The sequence below is a fragment of the Xyrauchen texanus genome, chromosome 10, assembly GCF_025860055.1.
Source record: "Xyrauchen texanus isolate HMW12.3.18 chromosome 10, RBS_HiC_50CHRs, whole genome shotgun sequence".
Classification (NCBI taxonomy): domain Eukaryota; kingdom Metazoa; phylum Chordata; class Actinopteri; order Cypriniformes; family Catostomidae; genus Xyrauchen; species Xyrauchen texanus.
The window spans coordinates 9058139-9084978 of NC_068285.1; the positions used below are offsets into that span (position 1 = coordinate 9058139).

At 39.1% G+C, this 26840-nt stretch overlaps 2 protein-coding genes across 3 annotated transcripts in view; one reads left to right on the plus strand and one right to left on the minus strand.

Annotated features, from left to right (window-relative positions):
• LOC127650391 (NACHT, LRR and PYD domains-containing protein 12-like) overlaps positions 1-26840 on the minus strand; it is a 195884-nt gene that overhangs the window by 129216 nt on the left and 39828 nt on the right. The window lies entirely within an intron of this gene.
• On the plus strand, positions 805-7271 carry LOC127650411 (uncharacterized). 2 transcript variants are annotated; one of them, XM_052135841.1, is made up of 2 exons: positions 805-925; positions 3274-7271. In XM_052135841.1, the coding sequence occupies exon 2, from the start codon at positions 3436-3438 to the stop codon at positions 5581-5583; it is 2148 nt and encodes a 715-aa protein (XP_051991801.1). In that variant the 5' UTR covers positions 805-925; positions 3274-3435; the 3' UTR covers positions 5584-7271. The 2 variants fall into 2 exon arrangements, with proteins under 2 accessions (XP_051991801.1, XP_051991800.1); XM_052135840.1 differs by having other exon boundaries at positions 819-925; positions 2764-7271.

Below are 26840 nucleotides of genomic sequence, written 5' to 3' on the forward strand. Positions count from 1 at the left end.
TATCATATAGTTGTATGGGTGCTGAAAGTTGGGCAACAGGTTGACATCCCCTGACCAGTCACTATGCTCGTAAGGATCCAGTCCTTTGATTCCCTTTATTTTCTCGTCGTACCTCGTCTTTGCATTAGGATGTAGTTTTAGGCGGTATGGTCCGACAATGTTTTCTTTAGACCGCTGCATTTTGTAGGTTTATATTCTGTTTTTCACGCTTTTTATTATTTTCATGCCACAACACTAGCCTGCTTTGCGATGCCAGCCCATGTAAACTGGCCAAACATACCCATAATTATTTGCGTTCTGATGACGTTACCGCCCAGTTGGTCACATGTCTTAGCAATCTGACAAAAGCCACTGCAGTGTGCACAGCCACACACAAGGACAGGGGCCGGTTGCACCAGCTATACGTATGTTACAATTTAGCGTAGTTGTGTAAATGGGCACTGTCAGAAATAGGTATATCTCAGCTCTGTCCAAGATAGAAAATGCTGTGTTTGGACATTCCATTCCCAATACATTATCTAACATCTGTTTCATATTAACTTGGAGTTGTACAGAGCCCCCTCCTTGCCTCATTTCTTTCTTTCTGTATGTTTGTGTATATTGTATGAATGTGTATGACAGAGGTCCGAAGGATCCTTAGGATTCAAGGGGAGTCTTTGTCCTATGGAATCGTTATTATTGATATCTGTATGATGTAATGCATGTTCTTATTGGATAGTTCTGTAAACTCCCCTCCAATATTGCAATATATATATTTGTACGCTATATGAGCTGAGTTGAGCTACTTTAATTTTGCTCCACAATATTGGATGCTTTGTACTGATTCCTTCATGACTCAATAAAGGACGGAGAAAAAGGCACTGCGATCGTTTAGAAGATTTTCATTTCTAACAATTGGGGGCTCGTCCTCGGGAATCTCCAAACGGTAAGAATCTAAATTAATTCTCCTTTTAATGAGGAGTTGATTCTTATTGTTTGTTGAGACATAATTTTAAAGTGATGATAGTGCCGTATTGTGGTATTCCTCGTGTTTAAATGATGCGGGAAGAGCGATAAAGGACATAATCAAGTTTATTTATCGTTAGGTTTCCTCGTATTTTTGATAAATTCCTGAATGAAATACGGGAAGAACAAAGAAAGAGACTTAGATCCCCTCTTTTTTTGTTATGTGATTTCCTCGTAAGTTTTTGATAAACTTCGAGAAGAGCGTAAGGAAACGTGATTAATTTCCTTCGTTGTGTGCGCATAAAAAATCTCCGTCGTTTTTTTGGGGCTTTGTGAAGTGAATCAGTGCACAGTTTATTATTTTTTATTTTTTTCTCTCCTTTTCTATTCCTCTTCGTTCTTTGCTTCCTTTGACTAAAATGCTTTACTAACAAATGACACTGCAGCATTTTTTCTTCTTTGTTTTCTATTTGATTATTTGAATTTTGTTTATAGGTATATTTTTGTGGTCTCAAAAAAATGGGAAATAAAATAAATCCACCTTTATTTAATGAATCTCCAAAAGATTTTATGGATAGAAATAATCAAGCCTTTTTTACGGAACCTTTTCTATCAAATTTAGCTGGCTGGTCAGAGGGTAAAATACAATTAGATCCATTTCCGCGTGAAGGATCGTTTAAAGATACAGACATGACTGCAGCGAAAGACATGATTTTAGGAAATTGGGGTAATCCAGAATGGGACTTTAATTATATGAAACAATCCTATAAAACTTGGGCAATGATGAAAAAGTACTGGGATCGCGGACCTGACATAAGTAAGGCTGCTGGAAAAAATAAAGATTGCAAATTCTCTCTCCCACGGGCTGATCTCAGTGAACAGCCTGAGGAGCGAGAAGGGACAACTTTCTCTTCCCCCGCTCTCCCTCCGAGTTATGAACATCTCCAGTCACCTTTAGCGTGTGCGCCCGTAAAAAATGAACTGCATCATGATTTGAAGGCTGCAACTGCGATTCCGTTCGTGGAAACTTCAGAAGGATTTAAGGTTCATACGTTGCCTTTTGCTGATGTTATGACTATCACCACGAATACTTTTTTAACGATGTCAATTGATGACCTTGATAAGCGTTTATGTGAGTTTGCTTCCTCAAAAGAAAAAACTCTGATACTGTTAAAGTTTGATGCTGCGGCTCAAAAAACGTCCCTTCGTTCACACAAAAAGTCTGTTAAATGTTACTGTTGTGGTCGTTCTGGACATGTTGCAAAATTTTGCAGACAAAGAACTAAGCAACAGTTTAATACAAACCAGATGTGTACACGCTCAAATGTCTATGACAAAAAAACCCCACCTTCGTTTTCTCCTAGCTACAGACAGAGTGTAACAAAATTCAAGGAGATATCCAACTGAATGGAATCGCGCCTGACGGTGCGAGAGCAAAGAATCTGAATTTTCAAACCTTTCGATGCAATATCCAAATAAATCAAATGTTTTGCCATTCCTTGAACTAAATGTTGACCATAAACCTACATGTTTTAATTGATAGCGGCGCTTCGGTGTCCTCGTTATCTTCCGATGTGTACTCAGACTCCGTCACGGGAAAGAAAATTCATTCTGTAGGGATTAATAATGTTCCTGTGAAATGCGAATTGACGCCCACCTTACCAATTACCTCTAAGGATGTACCGACATTGTTTAAAATGCATTCATTTGCAATTATACCGAATTCACCATTCTGCCTGTTAGGTGCAGACTTGATGCACAAAATTGGTATGAAATTGAATTTTGATTTTAACTCTTTGACACCTCTGTTCCCTTCAGTTTTTTCCATTACAACCGACACCGGAAGTGCTCTTGTGGAAGATTCGTCTGCAACTGTGCTGATACCAGAAATTTCGGGAGTCAACCCTCAATTGTGGGCGGAACACAAGGATGACGTAGGGTTAATAGATCCAGCCCTACAGGGCGATTTTGATAAATATTAGGCCTGTGTTTCATAAACACCCGCTTTCAAAGGAAAAAAGAGGAGGGAAATTAAACCTCTCCTTGTTCGATTTTTGGAACAAGGCATTCTGGTTCGAACTCATTCACCTTATAATACACCAATTAATCCAATTAAGAAAGCTAATGGTACTTGGCGTTTAACGCAAGACCTCAGAAAAAATTAATGATTTGATCAAACCACTTGCTCCTATTGTACCAGAAGTTCAGGCTATAATTAATTATATTCCTTCAGAACATAAATTTTATTCTGTTATTGATTTAAGCTCCGCATTTTTCAGTATTCCTGTTCATCCTGATACTCAGCCACTGTTTGCATTTTGTTTTCAGAATTGTCAATACAGTTGGACACGTCTCCCTCAAGGGTTCAGAGATTCTCCGGCTGATTTCTCCGCTGTAGTGCACGACACACTGAAAGATGTCAAACTTCCTCCAGACACCTGCTTGCTCCAATATGCTGACGACATTCTTGTCACCGGTGCCTCTGAGGACATGTGTGCTGCTGCAACAAAGATTGTTTGCAATGTCCTGGCTGAAGCTGGTTTCAAGGCATCTAGAGACAAACTTCAATGGGTGCAGAGAAAAGTCCATTACCTTGGACATGAACTGTCACAAGGCCAAGTTCGTCTGTCTGCGGACAGGATCAAAGCCATCGCTACATTTAAGCATCCATCCACACGGAAGCAAATGCAAAGCTTCCTGGGACTGGTCAATTACTGCCGACTGTGGGTGCCTGATTGCTCCATGTATGACAAAATCCTGCGCGAAGCTACGCTGGGTGACAAAGACGATATTACATGGACAAGTGAGATGAATCAAGCATTCAAACATTTGCAAGCATCACTCTTAAGGCCGCCTGCCCTTGGCCTACCCTGTTACACACAAGACTTTCATCTATACGTGTACGAAAGTGGGGGCACAGCCGCAGCAATCCTGGCCCAAGAGCATGGGGGCACTTTTCGTCCAATAGCTTATTTATCTAAGACCCTTGATTCGGTCGCTAAGGGACTTCCGGCTTGTTTGTGTGCAGTGGCTGCTACATCAGTCATGATACAGGCTGCTGAAAAGGTGGTTTTGTCACATCCTCTTATTGTACATGTTTTTCATCAGGTAGGAGCCATTATGCATAATATTTCGACTCAACACATGACTGCCCAACGCCGTTCTGGCTATGAGGCTATATTGTTAGTTACTGCTAATGTAACGTTGAAAGTACCTTCTGTTATTCATGGCCCTACTGTACATCTGCATAGGTTGCTGACACAAGGTGAATTTGAGAGCGACGACCACGACTGCCTGAACAGGATCCAAATTTCGACTGCTTGCAGGCCAGACGTTTCCACGTCTGTCCTGGAGGAGGGCATCCATTGGTATATTGATGGATCCTGCTTTAAGCCAAACGACAGTACATATTTGTGTGGTTATGCTATTGTTGAATTGCCTAATAAAGTAATTGAAGCGTATTCACTGCCACATAAATCAGCACAAGTCGCAGAACTGATTGCTTTGACAAGAGCTTGTCAATTGGCAAAAGGTCAGTGTATCAACATATATACTGACTCCAAATATGCGTATGGCGTAGTCCATGATTTTGCTAAATTGTGGGAGGAAAGAAATTTCAAAACCTCCGAAGGAAAACCTATTTCGCATCATAACTTTGTTGCCGAGCTGATCAGTGCAGCACAGCAACCATTGAAGCTTGCTGTAATTAAAGTAGCTGGTCATAAAACAGGTGAATCTGACGAGGCCAAAGGTAACAGATTTGCGGATGAAGTAGCGAAATGGGCAGCAAAAGAAGCAATGCGTAGTCCGCATGTAAATGAACAAAACAATGAAGTGCCAATGATGAATTCATCTTTGATTAATGATTTGGATGATAAAATCTTACAAGCGAATCTTACTCAACATGATTTGACTCATTGGGCAGCCATTGAAGTGAAACCAGATCAAGTTGGTATTTTAAGAGATAAACAAGGTAGAATCGCGCTACCAGCATCTACTGTTGTAATGCTGTGTAGACATTATCATGGTGTATCACACGTGTCAAAAGAGAAAGTGATACAAAATTTGAATCAATCATACTGCATTGCGAACGTTCGAAGAAATACTTTGTTGATATTGGATGCTTGCCTGGTGTGTGCGCAAACAAACAGGCACAAGGCAATCAGCCATGATGCTTTACCGCATCCTGAACTTCCTTTCCAATATTTACAGATCGATTTTACACACATGCCTCCATGTGGAAATCACAAGTATTTGCTCGTGATTATTGATCGATTTACTAAGTGGCCTGAGGCTGAACCGGGTGGAAAAGAAGATGCAAAGACAGTAGTGAAGGTTCTTGCCAAAGAAATTATACCGCGTTTCGGTATTCCGACTGTTATAGCAAGCGACAATGGAACTCCATTTGCTTCTAAAGTAACACAATTGTTAGCTAAAGAACTTAGTATTAATTGGCATTTTCATATCCCGTATCATCCTCAGTCTTCGTCAAACGTGGAACGTTTGAACAAAACGATAAAAGAACGTCTTAATAAAGCGTGCTTAGATACGGGCAGAAATTGGGTTGATTTATTGCCTGCCATATTGACGGGAAATGAGAATGTCTCCGTCAGCCACTACAAAACTGTCTCCCTTTGAAATTCTCATGGGTAGACCTTTCCCGACCCCTTGGGTCAGAGGTCGCGCTGGCAATCTTTCCACAGGTGACACGGAGGTGATCATCGCGGATTATGTGGATTCCATAGATAGAACGTTAAATGACATAAATGATGATATCTCTCTCCCTCTGCCTGCAGAAAGCCCTACTCATTTGTTCCGAATCAGCAGGTTCTGTTGAAGTATCTGAAACCAAAAAGTTAGGTGAGCCAAAGTGGGCCCAACTACTGTACTGCCGGTGACCCGAACGGAGGTGCTGACTGATCTTCAACCACAGTGGATCCACGCAAGCCGCGTGAAGCTTGCTCCAGAGGAGGGCCTTACTGATTCAAGGTGAACGGTGAAAGCACTGGAGGAGCTGAACACGCAGCGCCAGTGCCCAACCGGAATCTTTGAATTAGGAGGACCTGAGGAGGAACCTGGAACAGTCAACATGAAAACATTCCTACTGACACTGCATAGGGCAGGTGTTCGTGCTTGCCTATGCCCGTTCAGTATCAAAACAAAAGCAAGGAGTCACAAGTGTAATTCCAATTCCTAGAAATAATGTATAATGGTTTATGTTTTATGGTAATATTAAATGAAGATGTTTTTTGTTATGAAGGTATGGGTAAACACCCAGAAACGAAGGTACATAGAATGTGGTGCCTCAAATGACCCTGAACTATATTTAGACAGTGTTGGACAGCCAAGAGGTATTAAATGTTTGGATTAATTCTTGGCTAAAGATGGAGTAGGAATATGTAAAATATTTGGTGATAAATGCTATACATACATCCTGGGAAAGGGAAGGGATAAGTTGAATAAAGAATTTAGCTGATAACGTCAGGGAATATGGGGACATTTTCCAATGTGTTTGGGTGGTTCGCACCCTGGATGTCTTCCATTATATCGATTGCTATATGCATTCTATTTATGTTATTATTTGGCCTATGTTTGTTACAATTACTAATGCAAAAGAGTGACTGTAATGTTTGTACATATATACCCGAAAATGATGAAGATGGTCATATCATAGATGGTATAAATAATATGAAAAAAATTGTTGATGAATTACAGAGAAGACAAATGGATGATAGATTATGGGTTTGGAGATTGGATTACAAGTTAGCAAACAGAACTATCAAGTACTAATGACTTTGAAGAAAATGTTTGATTGAAATATGTTTCATGTATTATTCTGTAATAATGGACATACTGAGAATCATGTAATGTGATAATTATGTTATAATATAACGTCATTATCAAAGCGGGCACTGTCAGAAATAGGTATATCTCAGCTCTGTCCAAGATAGAAAATGCTGTGTTTGGACATTCCATTCCCAATACATTATCTAACATCTGTTTCATATTAACTTGGAGTTGTACAGAGCCCCCTCCTTGCCTCATTTCTTTCTTTCTGTATGTTTGTGTATATTGTATGAATGTGTATGACAGAGGTCCGAAGGATCCTTAGGATTCAAGGGGAGTCTTTGTCCTATGGAATCGTTATTATTGATATCTGTGTGATGTAATGCATGTTCTTATTGGATAGTTCTGTAAACTCCCCTCCAATATTGCAATATATATATTTGTACGCTATATGAGCTGAGTTGAGCTACTTTAATTTCGCTCCCCAATATTGGATGCTTTGTACTGATTCCTTCATGACTCAATAAAGGACGGAGAAAAAGGCACTGCTATCGTTTAGAAGATTTTCATTTCTAACAGGCACTAAGTCACAATTTACGCACTATTAAATATTTGAGCATTGCACCATTAAACTTAGGTAGAACATAACCCTACTAAATATTTAAGGAAGCCTCCGACCAGGAGTAAAAAGCAGACTCATTTAATGACACCAATGTGCTCATGTTTTGCGTGATTGTCATAAATCATTTCGACATATATGATGATGTTGGCATTTACACTCATTTACATTTACAAGAGAGAAACAAACCTTACCTTTAAACGGCTCGTCAGCATGAAACCTTTCAAACGGTGCAGTTTTCAGTGTGCGTCACCCAGTGTCAAGTGTGACATGAAATATATAAGATATTAAAATGAATAAATGTCTGTTGTTCCAGCCTGTATTTGCATTTATTTATCACCCCTTTTTATTTTAGATACAGTTCCTATATATTGTTATTTACACAGGGCAAATATACTATTTATTAAATCTACTTTTATTACATTTAAATGTGAATATAATTTATTACAGCGGACAGTTACACGAGCAGACAAGGTTTGATCATCAACTGTTGCGAGATAAAACTGAAATTTACGGCTTTAACACTTCGGTGTACAAATTTGAAGGCTGTTTTTTTGGATAAATACAGGTTTAGGCCTACGTCATATTATGAGACTACGCAATACTTTATGGAGAGATTACGACCTACTTGTTCAGTATTGCCTTAAGAGGTGGTGCAACCAAATTTAAGCACTAACTTGGTTACAAACTAACTAGTAAGCCCTTAATGTGAACTTTACCTCCTAATTTACGTGAGAACTGACGCACAGCTGGTGCAACCCTACCTATCCTGTAGATTAACATCAGAAAATTATTTGGATGAAACAGGACAGGCCATCAGAGTCAGGTTTCAGACATCAGATGAAAAAGCATCATGTCTCAGGAAAACCTCTGTCAAGTCTCTGGAATTGTAGAGAAAATAAACACATTTCTGTAGTAGTGTCTTTGTGTATGATAATAATGAATCGATCTTTTGGATATGAAATTAATAATTCACTAGCGCTAGTTTAGGACACTACATAAACAGTAACTATGGCTGCTGTGTGCTAATTACCTAGCTACTAAAAAGGACTATAGCTTGGCTTGTTTTGAGTTTCAAACATCAGTTTAAACTTACACCAATTATGTTAGGTAGTTATTAATTTATAGAAAATACACTTCTGCTTTTATAAAGTTAGAGATAGCTCAGCTAGTTTCGCAAGCTAGCAACCAAACTCAGCCAATTTAGCTACCAACTCTGCCTAGTGACCAACGCTTACCTAGCAACCAACTCTCTGCTCATTCTGAGACCTTTTTTCCGAGGCCGTTTTGCCTAATGTTGGATTATACAATTCCATAGAATTACTTGACAGAGGTTTTCCTGATGTGTAATATATAAGAATGCAAATGTGCAAGAAAGTTTTCTCCGTTTTTGTTATTTGCGTTTACAGTGTATGCATTAAAACATGTTGAGAATGTTCATGTGCAGTATGTTGAAGATATTTAAATATTTTCATAAATATTAATATCTCTACCTGTTTACCTTTCCCAGTACTTGTTGCAGTGTAGGAATAGTGGGTTAAGCAAGGGAAGTTTGTATAGTGCATAGTGTAACCCTGGTTAAATAATGGGTAATTGAAAGGAATTAAGTTTCATTAATTCATTATTTATTAACATCTTATTTTCCTAATAAAGGTGAAAAGAAATGTAAAAGTTAGTAAAGAAAATGATAATGAAGTCGATTTAAGTTATTTAGTTGATTAGCAATTTGACCAATGAGAGCTCTCCATCATCACCTGCATGTGTCCGCGTGCACGCGAGACGGCGGGAGAGAGAGCTGATCTTCGCAAACGAAGTTGAACAAATATTGTGTAAAAACTCTGAAAAGTGAACAGAAAAGTGGTTGAAGTTCATGTATTTTGTGCCATCCAGTATCTGAAGAAGCAGATTGATTATTTTTGAGTCACATTTCTCTCATTCACAGACGCCATTACTGGGCACGTGCTCCTGTGTAAGAGAAAAACGATTAATATAGATGACAGTTTTTTTTTCCTTCCTTGTGTTTTTTCTATTTCTTGGTTCAACGGTTTATGTTACTTCTGTGAGCTGAAACTTTGCGTTTGATGGCGAGCCACCTAAATTCTATACTGGTATCTAGAAAAGAGGACAACGAATCATAAAGAGGAGGATAATTTCCTTTCATCCACCAGTCCTGCTTCATGAAAGTAAGACAATTCCAAATTGGAGAACTAATTCGTATTTGGTTCCCTGGAGAGAATTGACAAATAAGAAAAGAAGAAACTGATCAACATTTTACAGAACATTGAACTATTGATGGTGTATGGTCACTGTTAGATAATTTTGTCATCCAATGTATTTAATTTATTTTCTTGATCTGCAATCCCCGTTTCAATAAGGCTCAGCTGAGGGAAGATAGAAATGACACAGACACCTAATGGTATCAAATCCTTCTTCAGTTTTATTGTTCAGCATTCTGTTATATGGTCCAGAAAAACCATATTCCACTGGACCCCCACCAATGAAATAGTTCTTTACCTTATATGGGGTTGACATACATGTTTGAGCTACATGTGAAACATGAGAGTAGAGACAAAAAACACATTCCTTTAGAACATCTTTAGAACAGGGAGCAGCTGCAGCTACCCAACAAAAGTTTAAAAGAGGCCTTCATTATTCCACATTACATCACCAGAGAAGTTGTTGAGAAGCATTAATTATTTCACATTGCCCACTTTGATCCTGAAAGGATCACGTAGCCTTCTCAACCAACTTCAGTATTAGGTACACGCATATAATGGAGCATGGCGATATGCCTGTTTATCATCACATTCATCTTTTGCATTAGTAATTGTAGCAAACGTGGGCCAAATAATAACATAAGTATAATGCATACACCAATCAATATAATGGAAGACATCCAGGGTGCGAACCACCCAAACACATTGAAAAATGTCCCCATATTCCCTGATGTTATCAGTTAATTCTTTATTCAACTTATCCATTTCCTTTCATACCTTCATGAATTCACCATAATCATTAATGTGACCCAGGATGTATGTATAGCATTTGTCACCAAATATTTTACATACTCCTCCTCCATCTTTAGCCAAGAGGTAATCCAAACATTTAATACCTCTTGACTGTCCAACACTGTCTAAATATACTTCAGGGTCACTTGAGGCATCACCTTCTAGGTACCTTCGTTTCCGGGTGTTTACCCGTACCTTCCCAACAGAAACATCTTCCTGTAACATTACCATAAAACATAAAACATCATACATTATTTCTAGGAATTGGAATTACACTAGTGACTCCTTGCTGTTCTGTTGATACTGAACGGGCATAGGCAAGCACGACTGCCTGCCATATGCAGAGTGTCAGTAGGAATGTCTTCACGTTGACTGTTCCGTGTCCCTCCTCAGGTCCTCCTAATTCACAGATTCCCGGTTGGGCACTGGCACTGCGTGTTCAGCTCCTCCAGTGCTGTCACCGTTCACCCTGAATCAGTAAGGCCCTCCTCTCAAGCTTCACACGGCTTGCGTGGATCCACTGCGGTTGAAGGTCAGTCAGCATCCCTGTTCTGGTCACCGCCAGTACAGTAGTTGGGCCCAAATACTTTGGTTCTCCTAACTTCGTTGGTTTCAGACACTTCACCAGAACCTGCTGATTTGGAACAAATGGATGAGTAGGGCTTTCTGCAGGCAGAGGGAGAGAGAAAGATATCACTATTTATGCCATTTAATATTTTAATGAGGGAATCCACATATTCTGCAAGCACCACCTCCTTGTCACCTGTGGAGAGAAAGCCAGTGCGGCCTTTGACCCAAGGGGTCGGGAAAGGCTTACCCATTAGTATTTCAAATGGAGAGATTAACAACAGAGTATGGTGACATTCTGAGCTCAGTCAGCCGAATCTCTGTATTATTTATTTTGCCAAATTTACACCATTTTATCATTTTACCTCACACACAGGAAAGCTTCTGTCAGTTTAGAATGGCAGTTCCGAGTGTGGTAATGAGTCGTGCTACGTAGGCTTGTGTCTGTTGTTCTGTGCGCACGTTAGACACGAGTCCAGGATTAATTTTACAGCATTTTGTACCCCATTTATGCAATAAGTTTGATTTCACTTAATTTGAGGCCCAATGTTGTCAGATTCAGATGGATTTGCCTGTAACAATTTAATGTAATTGTCTTTTACCAGTGCTGATTGTATCATGGAAAAAGTCTCTTCAGCTTGATTCAGCTCTGGGCTGACCATAACTTCACTTGCAGCCCACTTTGCTACCTCATCAGCATACTTCGAGTCTGTGTATATATCTATTGATTTAACTTTAGCCAAATGGCATGCTCTGATCAACGCAAACAACTCAGCAGCTTGTGCAGATTTATATGGGTGAATAAGCTTCAATAATTCGATTCAGAAGTTCCATTACAGCATACCCAAACCAGTATATGGAATCATTTGGCTTGGAACAGGACCAATCAACGTACCAATGGTCCCCCTCCTCCAGGGCGGATGATGAAACATCTGGCCTGCATAAAGTACATAGTTTTAGGTGATCAAAGCAATCATGTGTGTCGTTGGAAAATTCACCTTGAGGCAACAATTTGTGTAATGATAATGTCGGGCCATGTACAGTGGAAGTTGGTTTAATGGTCAGATTAGCAGTAACCAATAAAATAACTTCATACCCGATCAATGTTGTGCTGTCATGTGGTAATGTTGTGCATGATTGTTCCTACCTGGTGAGAGGTGTGCACAACTAATGGATGTGAGAGAACAATACATTCTGCATGTTGTACCATCAACGCCGCAGCAGTCACTGCTCACAAACATGCAGGGAGGCCTTTGGCGACTGCATCTAAAGTTTTGACAAGTACGCCACTGGTCTATATGTTCCGCAATGGGACTGAGCGAGGATAGCTGCTGCTGTGTCATGCACGTACAGATGAAAGGGTTCATCATGATTTGGTAGCAACTTCCATTTCAGCAGTCCACTTGATAGGTTCTTCAGCATATGAGTGTTGCTTCTCTCAGGATGTTGTCATATAACGAGCAGTTTGGCACCCATGCTCGACAAAATTTCTCTAAACACAGGCAGCTTTGCATTTGGGTCTTTGTTTAGGGTGTTGGAAGGTATTAATCATCTACACTCTGTCTGTGGAGAGACGTACTGTTCCTTTCTGTATTTCATGACCCAGATTGATAGTTCTGTTTCACCCATTGCATCTTTTCTTTTGATGTCTTGAAGCCAGCCTTCGCTAATACATTGCACACAGTAGTTGAAGCGGCTGTGCATGACTTGATGTCTTGGCCGGAAAGCAGAATGTCGTCAGCATACTGCAATAGACAGGTGGCAGCTTGGTGTCCTTCAAAGTAGCGTGCACTACAGCAGAGAACAAAGCAGGTGAGTCTCTAAATTCCTGGGGCATTCTGTTACTATTGGCCTCCATATGTGAATGCGAACTGCGGCTGTGTATCAGCCAGGACTGACACTGAAGAATGCAGAACACAAATTAATGATAGTAAAATGAGTGTGGTCTGCTGGAAGTTAGTTAATAGTAGTGCACACATTCGGCACCACTGGTGACAATGGCATTAATTTTTCCAACTCTTGTGTTAATCGCCAAATATTATTAGCTTTCTTCATAGGATTAATTGGTGATTTATATGATGTGTGAATGGGTTTCAAAATACCTTGTTACAGGCATTGCTGTATTATTGGGCCAATGCCTTGTTTTTTTTCTTTGGAAAGTGGATACTGTTTGCAGTATACTGGTAGGTTAGAGCAGAGTTTGGCAACATATGGTCTTACGTCAATAAGGCCCGCCTCATCTTTGTGGGCGGCCCATAGCGCTGGGTCGACGTTGAGCATTTCATGTTTCGCAGCAGAAATGTTGACAGACGTTGAGCTGCAAACTTCTCTGTAATGTCCTGTATACACAGACTGAAAATATTAGGGAACAGTAATTGTAATGAGTTAGAATCAAAAAAGTTTATTTCCCAATTTTATGCATCGGATCACAGACGAGTCAGGCAAAATCATGCATTTTAAACAAGTTTGTGTTATCTGGAGATGTTACGGGTAATTTCGTAATAGAGCCCTCATAGCAATGCACTGTAAATTAACTTTTAAATGCGCCAGTTTCAATGATAAAGGTATGCGGTTTATATATGGTAATTCTCTGCATATAGCCAGCGTCTCTGACAATGTTAGTGAAACGATTTTATATTCGTCTGGGCACTCGATAAAAGGAAATGCAGATGTTTTATTTTCACTCGTATCTTTCTTTGAACCTAATCGAATACGTCCGCGGCTGCAGCTGCAGCTGCAGCGAATGAGCTGCCTTTAAATTGTGTTAAATCGGGATACAACTGTGTCTTTGGGAAGTTAGGGGTTAAAGCTTTGTTCACGACAATATCATATTTAGGCGGCTTGTTTTGAAACAGAGACTGCTGCGTGCATTTGAGAAGTCTCTTTTTGTTCAGGACCTTTATCCCAGAATGGTTTTATTTTCTTCCACACCTCGCATGACTCTTTAATGTATTTATAATCCCAATGAGGGTCCTTTCACCCTTTTTAACCATAGATTTAGATTTTATTTTCTTCTTTTTTCCTGCCTTTTTTCATTCTCCTTTCTCTGACCACCCAGCCAAATTGCTGATATATGGCTCATTATTATAATCTTATTTATTGCAAAACATCCATTATTTTGTAGTTTCGTTCGATAACGGGCGACTTATTTCCTGTCCCATAATGTCACCCTTAATAATAATAGTAATACAATCAATTTCCAAATCGACACGGTTCATGCAGAACAATAATGCAGATCAAATTCTCTCCATCTTTTCCTTAGGACAATTTCCGTCCTCTTCCTAGTCATACCAGAATAAGGATATCCTTTAAACTACTGCTGCGGTCGCGGGGTTTTTCCTATTTATAATAGAGCAAAACCCTCCTTCCTATTTATAATAAGGCAAAGTCATCCCTGAGAAGGGGCCCCCGAGCAGAGTTATTAACGGAGTTAATATAGAGCCAAATTAAACCTTAAAGATACATTGAGAAGCAACATATATGATATTTAGACTTGCTTTAAGAGAATGTATCTTAAATAAGTGTTTTTTTGTATATACGTGTATTTGTTTTCACTTGGTTATACTTCTGTGAGTGCAGAAAGACTAAATATACTTATATTCAAGATCTATGCTCTAAAAGCAAGTCTAAATATCTTATAATAATAATAATAATAATAATAAATTTTATTTAACAGCGCCTTTCTAAACACTCAAGGTCAGCTTTACAGATAATAAAACAGGAACAAGGAACATGAAAGTATAAACAAACAATGATTAAATTATTAAAAAAGGACAAGAACAGTGCATTTACAAATAAGCAAGCTGGAACAGGTGGGTTTTGAGTCTGGTTTTAAACAGGGGAGAGAGTCGATACTGCGGAGTTCAGGTGGGAGTGAGTTCCAGAGCTGGGGAGCAGAGCGGCTAAAGGCTCTGCTCCCCATAGTGACAAGTCGAGCAGGGGGTACAGAGAGGTGAATAGAGGAGGAGGATCTGAGGGAGCGGGAGGAGGTGGCGATGTGAAGGAGAGCAGATAGATATGGAGGAGCAAGGTTATGGATAGCTTTGAAAGTATGCAGAAGGATTTTAAATTGTATTCTGAATTGAACCGGGAGCCAATGGAGCTGCTGAAGGACAGGGGTTATATGATGAAAAGAGGGGGTTCTGGTGATGACACGAGCTGCTGAGTTCTGGAGAAGTTGAAGTTTATGAAGAGATTTCTGGGGAAGACCAAAAAGAACGGAGTTGCAGTAATCAAGGCGGGAGGTGATGAGGCTGTGGATAAGGATGGAGGCAGTGTGAGTGGTAAGTGAGGGTCGGAGGCGGTTAATGTTGCGTAGGTGGAAGTATGCAGACCGGCTAACATTATTTATGTGTGACTGAAATGATAGGGATGAATCGAGGATTACGCCCAGACTCTTGACCTGAGGGGAGGGGTAGACCAAGGAATTATCAATGGGTAGTGTGAAATTATTGATTTTGGAAATGGTGGATTTGGTGGCTACGAGGAGGAGTTCAGATTTATCACTGTTAAGTTTAAGTAAATTTGAAGTGAACCAGTCTTTAATTTCCAATAAGCAGTTGGTAAGGGACAGGGGGAGGAGCGAGGAAGTGGGTTTGCTGGATACATAGAGCTGTGTGTCATCAGCGTAACAATGAAAATGAATGTTGAATTTTCGAAAAATGTTGCCAAGGGGCAGTAGGTAGGTGATGAAAAGGAGGGGGCCAAGAACTGAACCTTGAGGGACACCAGTAGTGACAGGGGAAGGGTGAGATGTGAAAGATTTTAGTTGAATAAACTGAGTGCGGTCGGAGAGATATGAGCGGAACCAATCAAGAGGGGTGTGCGAGATGCCAAGAGAGGATAGTCTATTCTATTCTATTGTGTCTTAGTAATAAAGTTGCTTATTACCAATTTTCTTCACAATAAGAAATGCACAGTGACACATATATTATGATTTAATAAGTCGTAAGCCAATTTATTTTAATCTATCTGAAGCAAGCGAAACAGTGTTTATGACGTCACATCAAAACAAGTCAAGAGTAATCAAGCACACCAATCTACGATAAACCAATGGTAAGCAGGACCAGCACATATAATTATCATACAAGAGACAGAAATGTAAGAATTAATACACAAATAAATACATGTGTATATATTTAAATATGGAAATAAACACATGTGGGAATAAATAAATATAAAAATAAATAAATAATAAATGAAAGAATACACTAAAGTTAAAAAGCATAAAAATAAAGTTAAAAATAAATAAAGCCATACAATAATAAATTCAGGAATAAATTATCAAAACATTTACTCTTATTTTCTTATTTTATTTATTTATTTATTTATTATTTTTTGCAGGTTTTGTCCTCCATTAGAGTCGATCTTAAAGAAATAAAAATCGATCCAATGTGTTTTTTTTATAGTAGCGATTTTGTTGATTAATTTGAATAAAAAATCATGCGTAGGTATAAGCTTTGAAATGAGCAATCGAGCTTTGATAGTAAATGGTTACAGGAACTATTTCTCCTTCCACTCATCTAATCACAACAGACCATCATTTAACACCATGAGTAGTTTCATTTTATATGTATCCTGGTCGTTTGGAAAGTGGAATACTCTGGGCTGTAAAGTAAAGTCTATTATCTTTGAAAACAAATGCTTTATACCCTTGAACATTTGCGCCCCACAGCATATACAAGAATATATAATGAATATAATGGTTCACTTCTGTACACATCTGTCCTGCTAGCTTGCGTGTTAAAGTGCGTGTTATGCATAAGCATGTACAAAATGATTCATGTGCAAAAGTGAGTGTTATTTATATGTGTAAAGGGTCATCACATGACTCCCGTCTGTGCTGTAGAATACATTGAAGTCTATGAAGTGACGTCACACCAAAGTGTTTCACACACACGTTTTTGCTTCACCAATAATATCTTTGAGATACCAAGCAACAATAAATTCTTAAAAACTATCCAAATTTGTGAAGAGACATTGAATGTCTCATAATTTATTTTCATTAAATATTACCTTATCGTTAACGAATATCAGAGAACCCAGTTATTGAACTCATTTAAATTCATCAAGAAAACGCTTCGACGTAAACAAAACGAGTCCTTTTATTACTTTCTGCTATCAAAGCAACTGCAAGCTTTTTTCCCCTCTTCCAAATACATGTTTTCAATGTTTATTGTGCATTTCTCCCACATTTGTTACGTGGCAAACTCATAAAATCGCCCCTCTTGTAGCTACCCCACTGGAATGATGGTCAAGTACTCCTTAAACTGATGTTTCCATTAGCTTTTTATTCGAATCGTAACACTCATGTAGACACCGTAAGAGCTACAGCAAAATAAACAAACACTGTATCACTCAAACCCGTTAACCAACATCACAATAAAACGATACAATTACAAAAAATGATAAACATTAACTTAGTTTACCTTATAACCCTCAAGTGGGATGCACAAAGACTTCACAGGGAGAGAAAACCGTCATGCATGTAAGCTGCGTCCTTCACGAAAATGTGCGTATACACATAGCGGAAACAGAGCGCGCTTTAAACACCCATGTTGGCACATTAAGGCCAGTATCAAAATAAAAGTCCTTCAAAATGACTATACGAATAATTCGATACTGACCTTATAAATTCAGGCAAAATTAGCAGTCACTTACACTCCCACCAAATCATGAGTTATAATAAACAAATGATTTCAAAATTACAATAACACTTCAAATAATATAAACCAAAAAAAAAAACAAACATCAAAAAAAAAAAAAAAAAAATAATAATTTAACAAGTCTCCAACAGTAAAACCAACTTCTGAACAGGACGTTCAACAACAAAAGGCTTCCCAAGACGTTCTCCTTTCTTTCCCAGATTTTTATCACCAAAATAAACCCTGACTCTCCGCACAAGTCCATCCGAATCTATGGTCGTTTCTGCAATCCTACCTAAAGACCATTTATGTCTAGGTAGATCATTGTCCTTAACAATCACAATGTCCCCTACTAACAGATTTCTCTTAGGGGTATGCCAACGCTGTCTGACTGCAATATTGGAGAGATACTCTTTACGCCAGCGACTCCAAAATTGTTCAGCAAGATATTGGACATGGCGCCACCTTTTTCTGGCAAAAAGATCTTCTCTAGTAAACTTGCCTGGAGGAGGTAAGGCAATGGTAGATTTCATGGTAAGAAAATGATTCGGCATTATGGGTTCAAGGCAATTTGGGTCGCTTAAATTGTTGACAGTAAGTGGGCGACTGTTTACGATTGACATGGCTTCGTAAAGGAACGCGCTTAAAGATGAATCGTCAATCATTTCAGAAGCAATTAAAAGTGTAGACTGGAGGACACTTCTGACAGTCCTAATCTGTCGCTCCCATACACCTCCTGTATGACTTGCACATGGTACATTCATAACAAAGTCGCACTGATTCGAAGCCAAGAAATTATTTAACTTCTCAGTGTCAAGTTCTTTGAGCGCTTCAGCCAACTCATTCTTAGCCCCTACAAAGTTACTCCCCTGATCAGATCTAATCTGCCGCACAGCCCCACGTATGGCGATAAAACAGCGCAAGCTATTAATGAAGGAATCTGTTGACATTCATATTGAGATGCTTGATTCAATGGCACGGGAAGACAAACAAGTCAAGATCAATCCATATCTCTTGTGCGCTTTCCTTGTTTCACAGAAAATGGACCAAAACAATCCATACCACAGTAAGTGAATGGTGGAGAAGGATTCACTCTCTCTGAAGGCAAGTCAGCCATCCTTTGCTCTTCTGTTGGACGCCTGTGTTTTCTACAGGTAACACAGTTACGCACATGAGATGCTACAACACGATTGATGCCTAGGATCCAAAACCCACTTGAACGAATTTCATTGATGGTAAATCCTTTACCTTGATGTTTAACTCTTTCATGGCAATCAGCAATAACCATTTTCGTAATGTGATGGTCCTTGGGGATAATTGTAGGATGTTTGAGTAGACTACAAAGAGAAGAATTGCGAAGTCTTCCTCCCACCTTAAGCACACCATCACTATCGAGAAATGGATCAAGGTTGTACAATTCATTGGGAGATGACAATTGGATACCTTTACTTAATGCTTTCAATTCAATTTCAAACACATGTCCTTGCAGAAGTTTGATTATGAGGCACTTCGCCTTTTCTCTTTCCTCAACTGTAGAAAGTCTGTTTGACTTATCCTTGCGAATCCGTCGTTGAATACGTGCGATTGCTCCTATTACCTTAGACCAAGACGAGAACTTTGACAGGCGATTTAAAATAAATTCCTGTTCCACTGCATTTATGTTAAGCGTTTGAGAACATCTGACTTCTGAGTCACTTGGTTGTAATTCTGGAATCTCGTTGGCAGGAAGAACCATCTCCTTATTCCATAAGAACCTTGGCCCTGTGAACCAGTCAGATGAAATCATTTCATCAACAGTGAGACCTCTTGAGACATGATCTGCAGGATTTTCCTTTGTTGGAACATACCGCCATTGCTGCGGCACTGTACTTAAATGAATCTTTTGCACTCTGTTAGCAACAAATGTATGGAATCGTCTGGCCTCATTATTGATATATCCCAGAACAACCTTGGAGTCAGTCCAGAAAAAACTCTGTGATGTCAGCATACCGAAGTTCTTGCTTAAGGATTTTACTGACGTTCACTGAAACGACTGCAGCTGTCAACTCCAACCTTGGAATAGTTGTAATCTTTAAAGGAGACACACGAGACTTCCCCATGGCGAGAGCAACATGGACATCTTTCCTTTCATTTTTCAATCTCAGATATGAGCACTGTCCATAGCCACTAGTACTAGCGTCTGAAAAATGATGCAGCTCTACTTCCTTTACCTTTCCAAACCCAGAAGGAGCATATGTGCGGGGAATAGTCACTTTCTTCAAGTTGCCCAAATCTCTTCTCCAGCACTCCCAACTTGGCTGCAACTCATTTCTCAGTGTCTCATCCCACCCTATACCATGTCTGCATACTTCCTGAAGTATTTTCTTTCCATGAAGAATAAATGGAGCCAAGAACCCTAATGGGTCATACAATGATGCAATCGTAGATAAAATTCCACGTCGAGTTACTGGCTGTTCCTTGAGAGAAATATCAAACTTAAAACAATCAAGTTCCATGTTCCACTGAATCCCCAATGTCCACTCTGTCAAGGAATCAAATGAGAGATCAGGTTATTTTACATTGATTGCTCGTTCTGAGGGAGGAATACTTTCCAGCACAGCATTAAAATTGGACACAAATTTGTGAAGTCTAAGGCCACCAACTGCACAAAGGTCGCGGGCTTCTTGAGCAAGTTGAATTGCATCCTCTGTTGTTTGTACACTTGTAACACCATCGTCCACATAAAAATCATTCATTACAAACTGAGATCCCAAAGGGTACTGATCCTTGTTACCTTCAGCCAAATACTTCAATCCATAGTTCACACATCCTGGAGATGAAGACGCTCCAAAGAGATGAACTGTCATTCTGTACTCTCGAGGTTGTTCTTTTAAGTCTCCATTTCTCCACCACAAGAAATGCAGAAAATTTCTGTCTGCTTCGGGCACATGGAACTGATGAAACATTTTCTCAATATCACATATTAAGGCAACAGGGTGCTGGCGAAATCTGAGAAGAACCCCGGTCAAATTGTTCATCAAATCAGGTCCTTGAAGGAGATGATCATTTAAACTGATTCCATCATACCTCGCAGAACAATCAAAAACAACTCTCAGCTTGTCTGGTTTTTTCGGGTGATAAACACCGTGATGAGGAACATACCATTTTCCACCATCACTCCCTCCATCTTTAACTTCCTCTGCCTCTCCTCTAGCAATGACCTCCTCCATAAATTTCACATAATGCTCTTTGTACCTTTGGTCCTTCAACAATTTTCTCTTTAGATGATTAAGTCTCACAAGAGCAAGTTGTCTGTTGTCTGGCAAATTAGGTCTCTCTTTGAAGGGTAGAGGCATTTCATACTGTCCAGAGCTATTTCTCCTTATACCATCACTTAACTTGTTCAAAAAGGTGATGTCATCTTGGGAAAGAGTTTTGTCATCATCATTAGCATTCCTAATATCAAATTCTAAAATGCGTATGGCATCTGCTGGAGTCAACGGAGGAATTTCTTTAACCGAAAGTCTATGACAGAGACTAGTGATACCTGAAGAGTCAAGCCTGGGTAATGAAGGTCCAATAATGCTCCAACCCAAATCAGTCTTGACAGCATAAGGTTCATCGTTCTCTCCTAAAATCACTTGTCTTGGTGCCAGTGCTCTAGCACAATTATATCCAATCAAAAGGCCAGCTTCACAGTCCTTCAAAGAGGGCATCTCTTCAACAATTGCAGAAAGATGATTCCAAAGTTTAGCTGTTTCACACGTAGGTATATGTGCATGGTTAACAGGAATACAATCTTTAGTATAGACAGGGGGGAGTTCAATATAAGTGGCAGAACTATAACCCCTTACACGAAGTCCTGAGATCCTTTCACTCTTCACTATGGTATCCTTTCCAGTCATGGTGGTCAGTTTTAACTTGACAAGAAATTTATCTGCTTGCAAGACATTGCTAACTTCTTGGTCGATAAAGGTTGTATCACTCTGTGAATCGAGCAAGGCATAAACTAATTTTTCCGTACTTGCATTGTTGCTTGATGATAACCATACTGGCACAACCATTGATGTATAAGATGATCCCTTTCCGGCCACACTCAAAGACAGAACCGCTGTTGACTCATCTTCTGACCTTGGAGCAGATGCCGTTAATGGAACTAGCCTTTCTCTTTTGATGAAGTTATCATCATGAAGGCAAATAGGATGTTTCCCTTTACATGAGTTACAGGAATGACGATGACGACAGTCTCTTGCTCTATGGCCAGTTTTCAAACATCCATAACAAAGATTATTTTCCTTTATGTATGCCCGTCGTTCTGCTAGTGTCTTGGTCAACAGTTTGGAACAATCATAGAGCTGATGTTTAGGATCTTGACAAAATACACAGGGAGGTTTGACAGTTTGCTTGATGATCTTTGGTCTATTAAACCCCAAATCGATCTGAGTATTAAGGACATTAGCCTTATTTCCTTTAGACTCTCTGGAATTTTGTTTGTTAACAGATGTTAGACTGAGAGCATAAGATGACGTGACTGGATTACAGCCAATCTCTGCTTCTAATGAGACGAATGCTGTAAAGGTCTTAAAGTCAGGAAAATCATTATTGTTTCTCAAGGTTTGTGTAACTTGACGATTCCAACGCGAAGCAGCCCATTCAGGTAGTTTTTGAACTAACTTTTGGTTTTCGTCACAGTCATTTAAGATTTGTAGACTTGCAACATGAGGTATGGCACCTTGCAGGCATTAAGAAAATCCAAAAATTCTCTAAGTCCAATAGCATCCTTTGATTGAATTTTTGGCCAATTTGCAAGCTTCTGGCGAAAAGCACGTTGAATCACAAATGGTTGACCATACCTTTGATCTAATTTACTCCAGGCATCTTTATAAGCTTCGTTATCACTCCTGTAGAAGGTACCATCCAAGGTCTTGCGTGCCGATCCACCCACATACCTTTTTAGATAATAAAGTTTGTCAGCAGCAGATATACTCTTTCGATCAATCAAGGACATGAAGGAAGCCTTCCACTCAACATACTGAATGGGATCACCATTAAACACAAAGGGCTCTGGAGCTGGCAATCTATTCAAATTTATGCTGTCTTGTAGGGCTTGAACAAGAAAAGGCAGTTCATTTTGAGATGGAGATATATCATTAGCAAGTTGGTAAGAAAGGCTTGGAGGAAGGCAATGTTGTTCTCTGATAACATGGTTTGTTGAAAGATCAGCAACTTCTTGCACTACTATCCGATTATAGGCCTCAAACCTTGCCTGTGCTACTTTTAAAACCTTTTCCGCCTGTAACTGCTCCAGTTCACGTTTGAGCATCTAAGATTCTTTCTTGCCTTTCTTGCAATTCTTGAATTTTCTCCTTCCGTTTATTTTCCTCCATTAACATTTTGTACTCCACTTCTTTTGCCGGCAATTCTGCAGCTGCTTCAGCATGTTTTGATGCTACACATGAAGAGGCAGTACGATGACTCGATTGAGCACTAGACTTATGGCTAATTCGAGAAACAGTAGAGCCATAGATAGAACGAGCATGGCTAAATTCAAGTAAATCCTTTAAGCGATGTTTTACTTGTTCTACATCAAATTCATCAATGCCTGATATTCTTTCATAACCAACTTTTACTATTTCTGTTGTTACAGCCTCACAAGCATCAATACAACGTCTCAGTTCAGTCGATGGCGTGACATAATTTCGAACTTCAACATAGATACGCATAATTTTCTCCTTTTCCTCTTCCAGGGTATCAATAAGATTTGCTACCTGGCTCTCAGTAATATCAGACTTGAGTTGATCTCTAGCCTTACGTGCCAACATTTTCCATTGTTCATACATGGAAATAATCTTTCTTTCTTTCTTTCTTTCTTTCTTCTGAATTTCATCTTTTTGAAATGCAAGCATTTTCCCTGTAGGATTTCGTGGGCGAACAGAACGTCGAGGACCTTGAGAATCTGCTAAATTTTCTCTGAGTTTGATTTTAAGTTCACTCAAAGATTGTTCTTTAGCCTCAATTGTCTCTATTATCTGTTGTCGCTTTAAACTCTCTGTTGATGTTTGATATTCATTATTAAGGACTTCAATATCGTGTTGGAGACTATTAATCAGCCCTTCACATTCAACATTATCAAAAGAACAATTTAACTCAGTCATTTTAAAAATTACCCAACTAACACACACAATAATATAAAATGTCCAGCACAGTTAAAACATTATTTAAATTACCAAACAGTAATCATATGGTTTCAAACATTAATATCAAGTGGTTTTGTGTTTTTAAAACAACCCTTTGAAAGACAAATATTTCCTTTAAAACTCGTACATATATCACTTCTTCAAACACAATAAATTATTTGGTCTTTCAAAATGCTTTAAACATTTCAAACCCTTGTTTTGAGCTCAATGTCCTTTTACTGCTGTAGAAGTGCAAGGAAAAATGTCACCTGAAGTAGAACACAGACTTTCTCAATCCATAGTGTAAGTTTAATCCTCGTTTTCAACCGTAGTTATCCATAAACGAACCACATTTGACCATCGGAAATCGACCTGCTGCCCGTGAACATCCACTTCTCACAGACCCGTCGGCATGGACACCAATCATTAACACAGCAGCAGACTCGAACGACGAATGGCCAAGCTCTTACTGTAGCTACCCCACTGGAATGATGGTCAAGTACTCCTTAAACTGATGTTTCCATTAGCTTTTTATTCGAATCGTAACACTCATGTAGACACCGTAAGAGCTACAGCAAAATAAACAAACACTGTATCACTCAAACCCGTTAACCAACATCACAATAAAACGATACAATTACAAAAAATGATAAACATTAACTTAGTTTACCTTATAACCCTCAAGTGGGATGCACAAAGACTTCACAGGGAGAGAAAACCGTCATGCATGTAAGCTGCGTCCTTCACGAAAATGTGCGCATACACATAGCGGAAACAGAGCGCGCTTTAAACACCCATGTTGGCACATTAATGCCGTATCAAAATAAAAGTCCTTCAAAATGACTATACGAATAATTCGATACTGACCTTATAAATTCAGGCAAAATTAGCAGTCACTTAAACCTCTGTGATGCTTTCTGCAACGCATGTGGAGGGCGATAATATATTTGACGTTAATGTTCAGCCTCCAGAATCAAATTAAAATTGCACGAGAAGTCTGTCTGAGACAAAGACACAAAATCTAATGACAATCACCTCAGCATCAGTCTCCCTTGATGCGTTTGATTACACACAGGCGAGCACACAGTTTAAGTCGATGCGGACCAGGAGGAAGATTTGAGTTGTCGATTGAGTTCTGTTCAGTTCATTTTTACATGTTCATATTTTAATCGTATTTGGTTTTTTTTGTTTTGTTTTTTGTATAGCCAAATTTCAAACATTACAAATAAACACGCTACTAAGATGGACAGAAAACATGGACAAGTTCTTGAAAAGGTAAAATATGGACGATGGTTATATGTGGGATAGTGGTGTGCCACAGAATGTTTTAGTTGTAAAAAGTGTGCTGTGGAAGACAAAAGAAACACTGGCTTAAGTAGCCTAAAATCTCCAAAATAGCTCTTATTCAATTGAGATAATGTTAGTAGCCTGTGGCTGTTAATGAACATGTTTTTAGTCATTTGACCGTCGAGGATTATCTGTTCAGTGATCAGAAAATAAAGCTGTCCATCTGCTGATCTCCTATGTCTGATTGTGTTGGCTCTTTGGTTATTGGGCTGTTGAGCATAATTCATTATAGTTTTTGTCTGTGGAGGATTCTGTTCAGAAGGCTAATTTTAACAGTTTCCCAATTGCTTACATGTGGTAAAAATGTGTTTGCAAAGTATGTTTAGAAAATTTGAAAACCCTGCTCTACATAATCAACATGATCAAAACTTTGCTGAAAACTCTGTTGTATTCAATGCAGTAGATTTCTGCTGCCTTATGGTGAAAGTTTTCATGTTCTATCATAGAATTCATGATTTTATACTTTTATGGAACTGGGATCAAATATTGCAGTTTTAATGGGTTTCAATGGGGACATTTTTGTCCTTCAGGTCCTGAGTGTAACTAATTTGTGTACACAGTGTATTATAGATGTTTTATAGGAACTGTTTTATATAAAAAAAATCCCCCCCCCAAAATGCACACCTTTGGCTAAATTTATGCCGTTGGCATTAACAGCCAAAATGATCGAAAATAAACCCCACAAACGTCCCGAAGGATGCACAAGGGCTCATATAGTTTAAACCAAATTTATAAACGTTTTGTTGTTGTTGTGAATGTGATGTTAATTTTAAAGTGGTTCCAATGTCTCTTTTTCTTCATCCTGCAGGTTTTTGATTAAATTGAGTCATGAAACAGTGACTATTGAACTGAAGAATGGCACACAGGTCCACGGCACGATTACTAGTAATTCTTATTTTCCATTTGTGAAAATAAACTGACCCGGTGGGTTATACTGTTTGTAATGCATCTGATTAAAATGTCTATTTATAAAGAATTCTTGAATTAATTGGTGAATACATTTAATTAATTTGTATAAATGTCAGGTGTGGACCTCAATATGAACACTCACCTCAAAGCTGTGAAGATGACGCTCAAAAACAGGGAGCCGACTCAGCTTGAGTCCCTCAGTATCCGTGGCAACAACATCCGCTATTACATCCTGCCTGACAGTCTTCCTCTGGACACACTGCTGGTTGACATTGAACCCAAGGTCAAGTCAAAGAAGAGAGGCTCGTAATTGCCGTTATCATGGTTGTAGCGAAGGGCTACTTAAGATGCTGTAGGGCTAGTTTTGAATAGCAGTGAACCAGGTGTGTCGGTCAGAACACCACAGAGAGAGAATCAACTTATTGTTATTTATTGTCACAAGTACGTATGTATCAACATCAGAGGGAGAATTCAGCCTTTACATCAACATTAACCAGTGTCTGCTTAATAAGTGATATTCGCTTGAGGACCACAATGAACTCTAGAGGGTTTGAGGATTAGAGTCAACAGGGCCCTTTGCAGTATCCAGGGCAATGGGATTCCTTAGTTTAGTATAAGCCTTTGGAATGGTTGCAGATGAGCATGCTAGGACTGGGGGGAATGATGAGATGTGGAGGAGGTTGAGCACAATTACAGGAGGAACATGTAGGGAAGTCCTTCATTAGATGAGCCTTGACTGAACTAGCAAGGGTTTGATGCATAAGCGGACTGGGTTGTATATCAGCTTGAGTAGGTTTGCATTTGTATGATTGTGTTTGAGAGTGGTTACTCTGCAACAGACAAAGAGCAGAACTCTAAT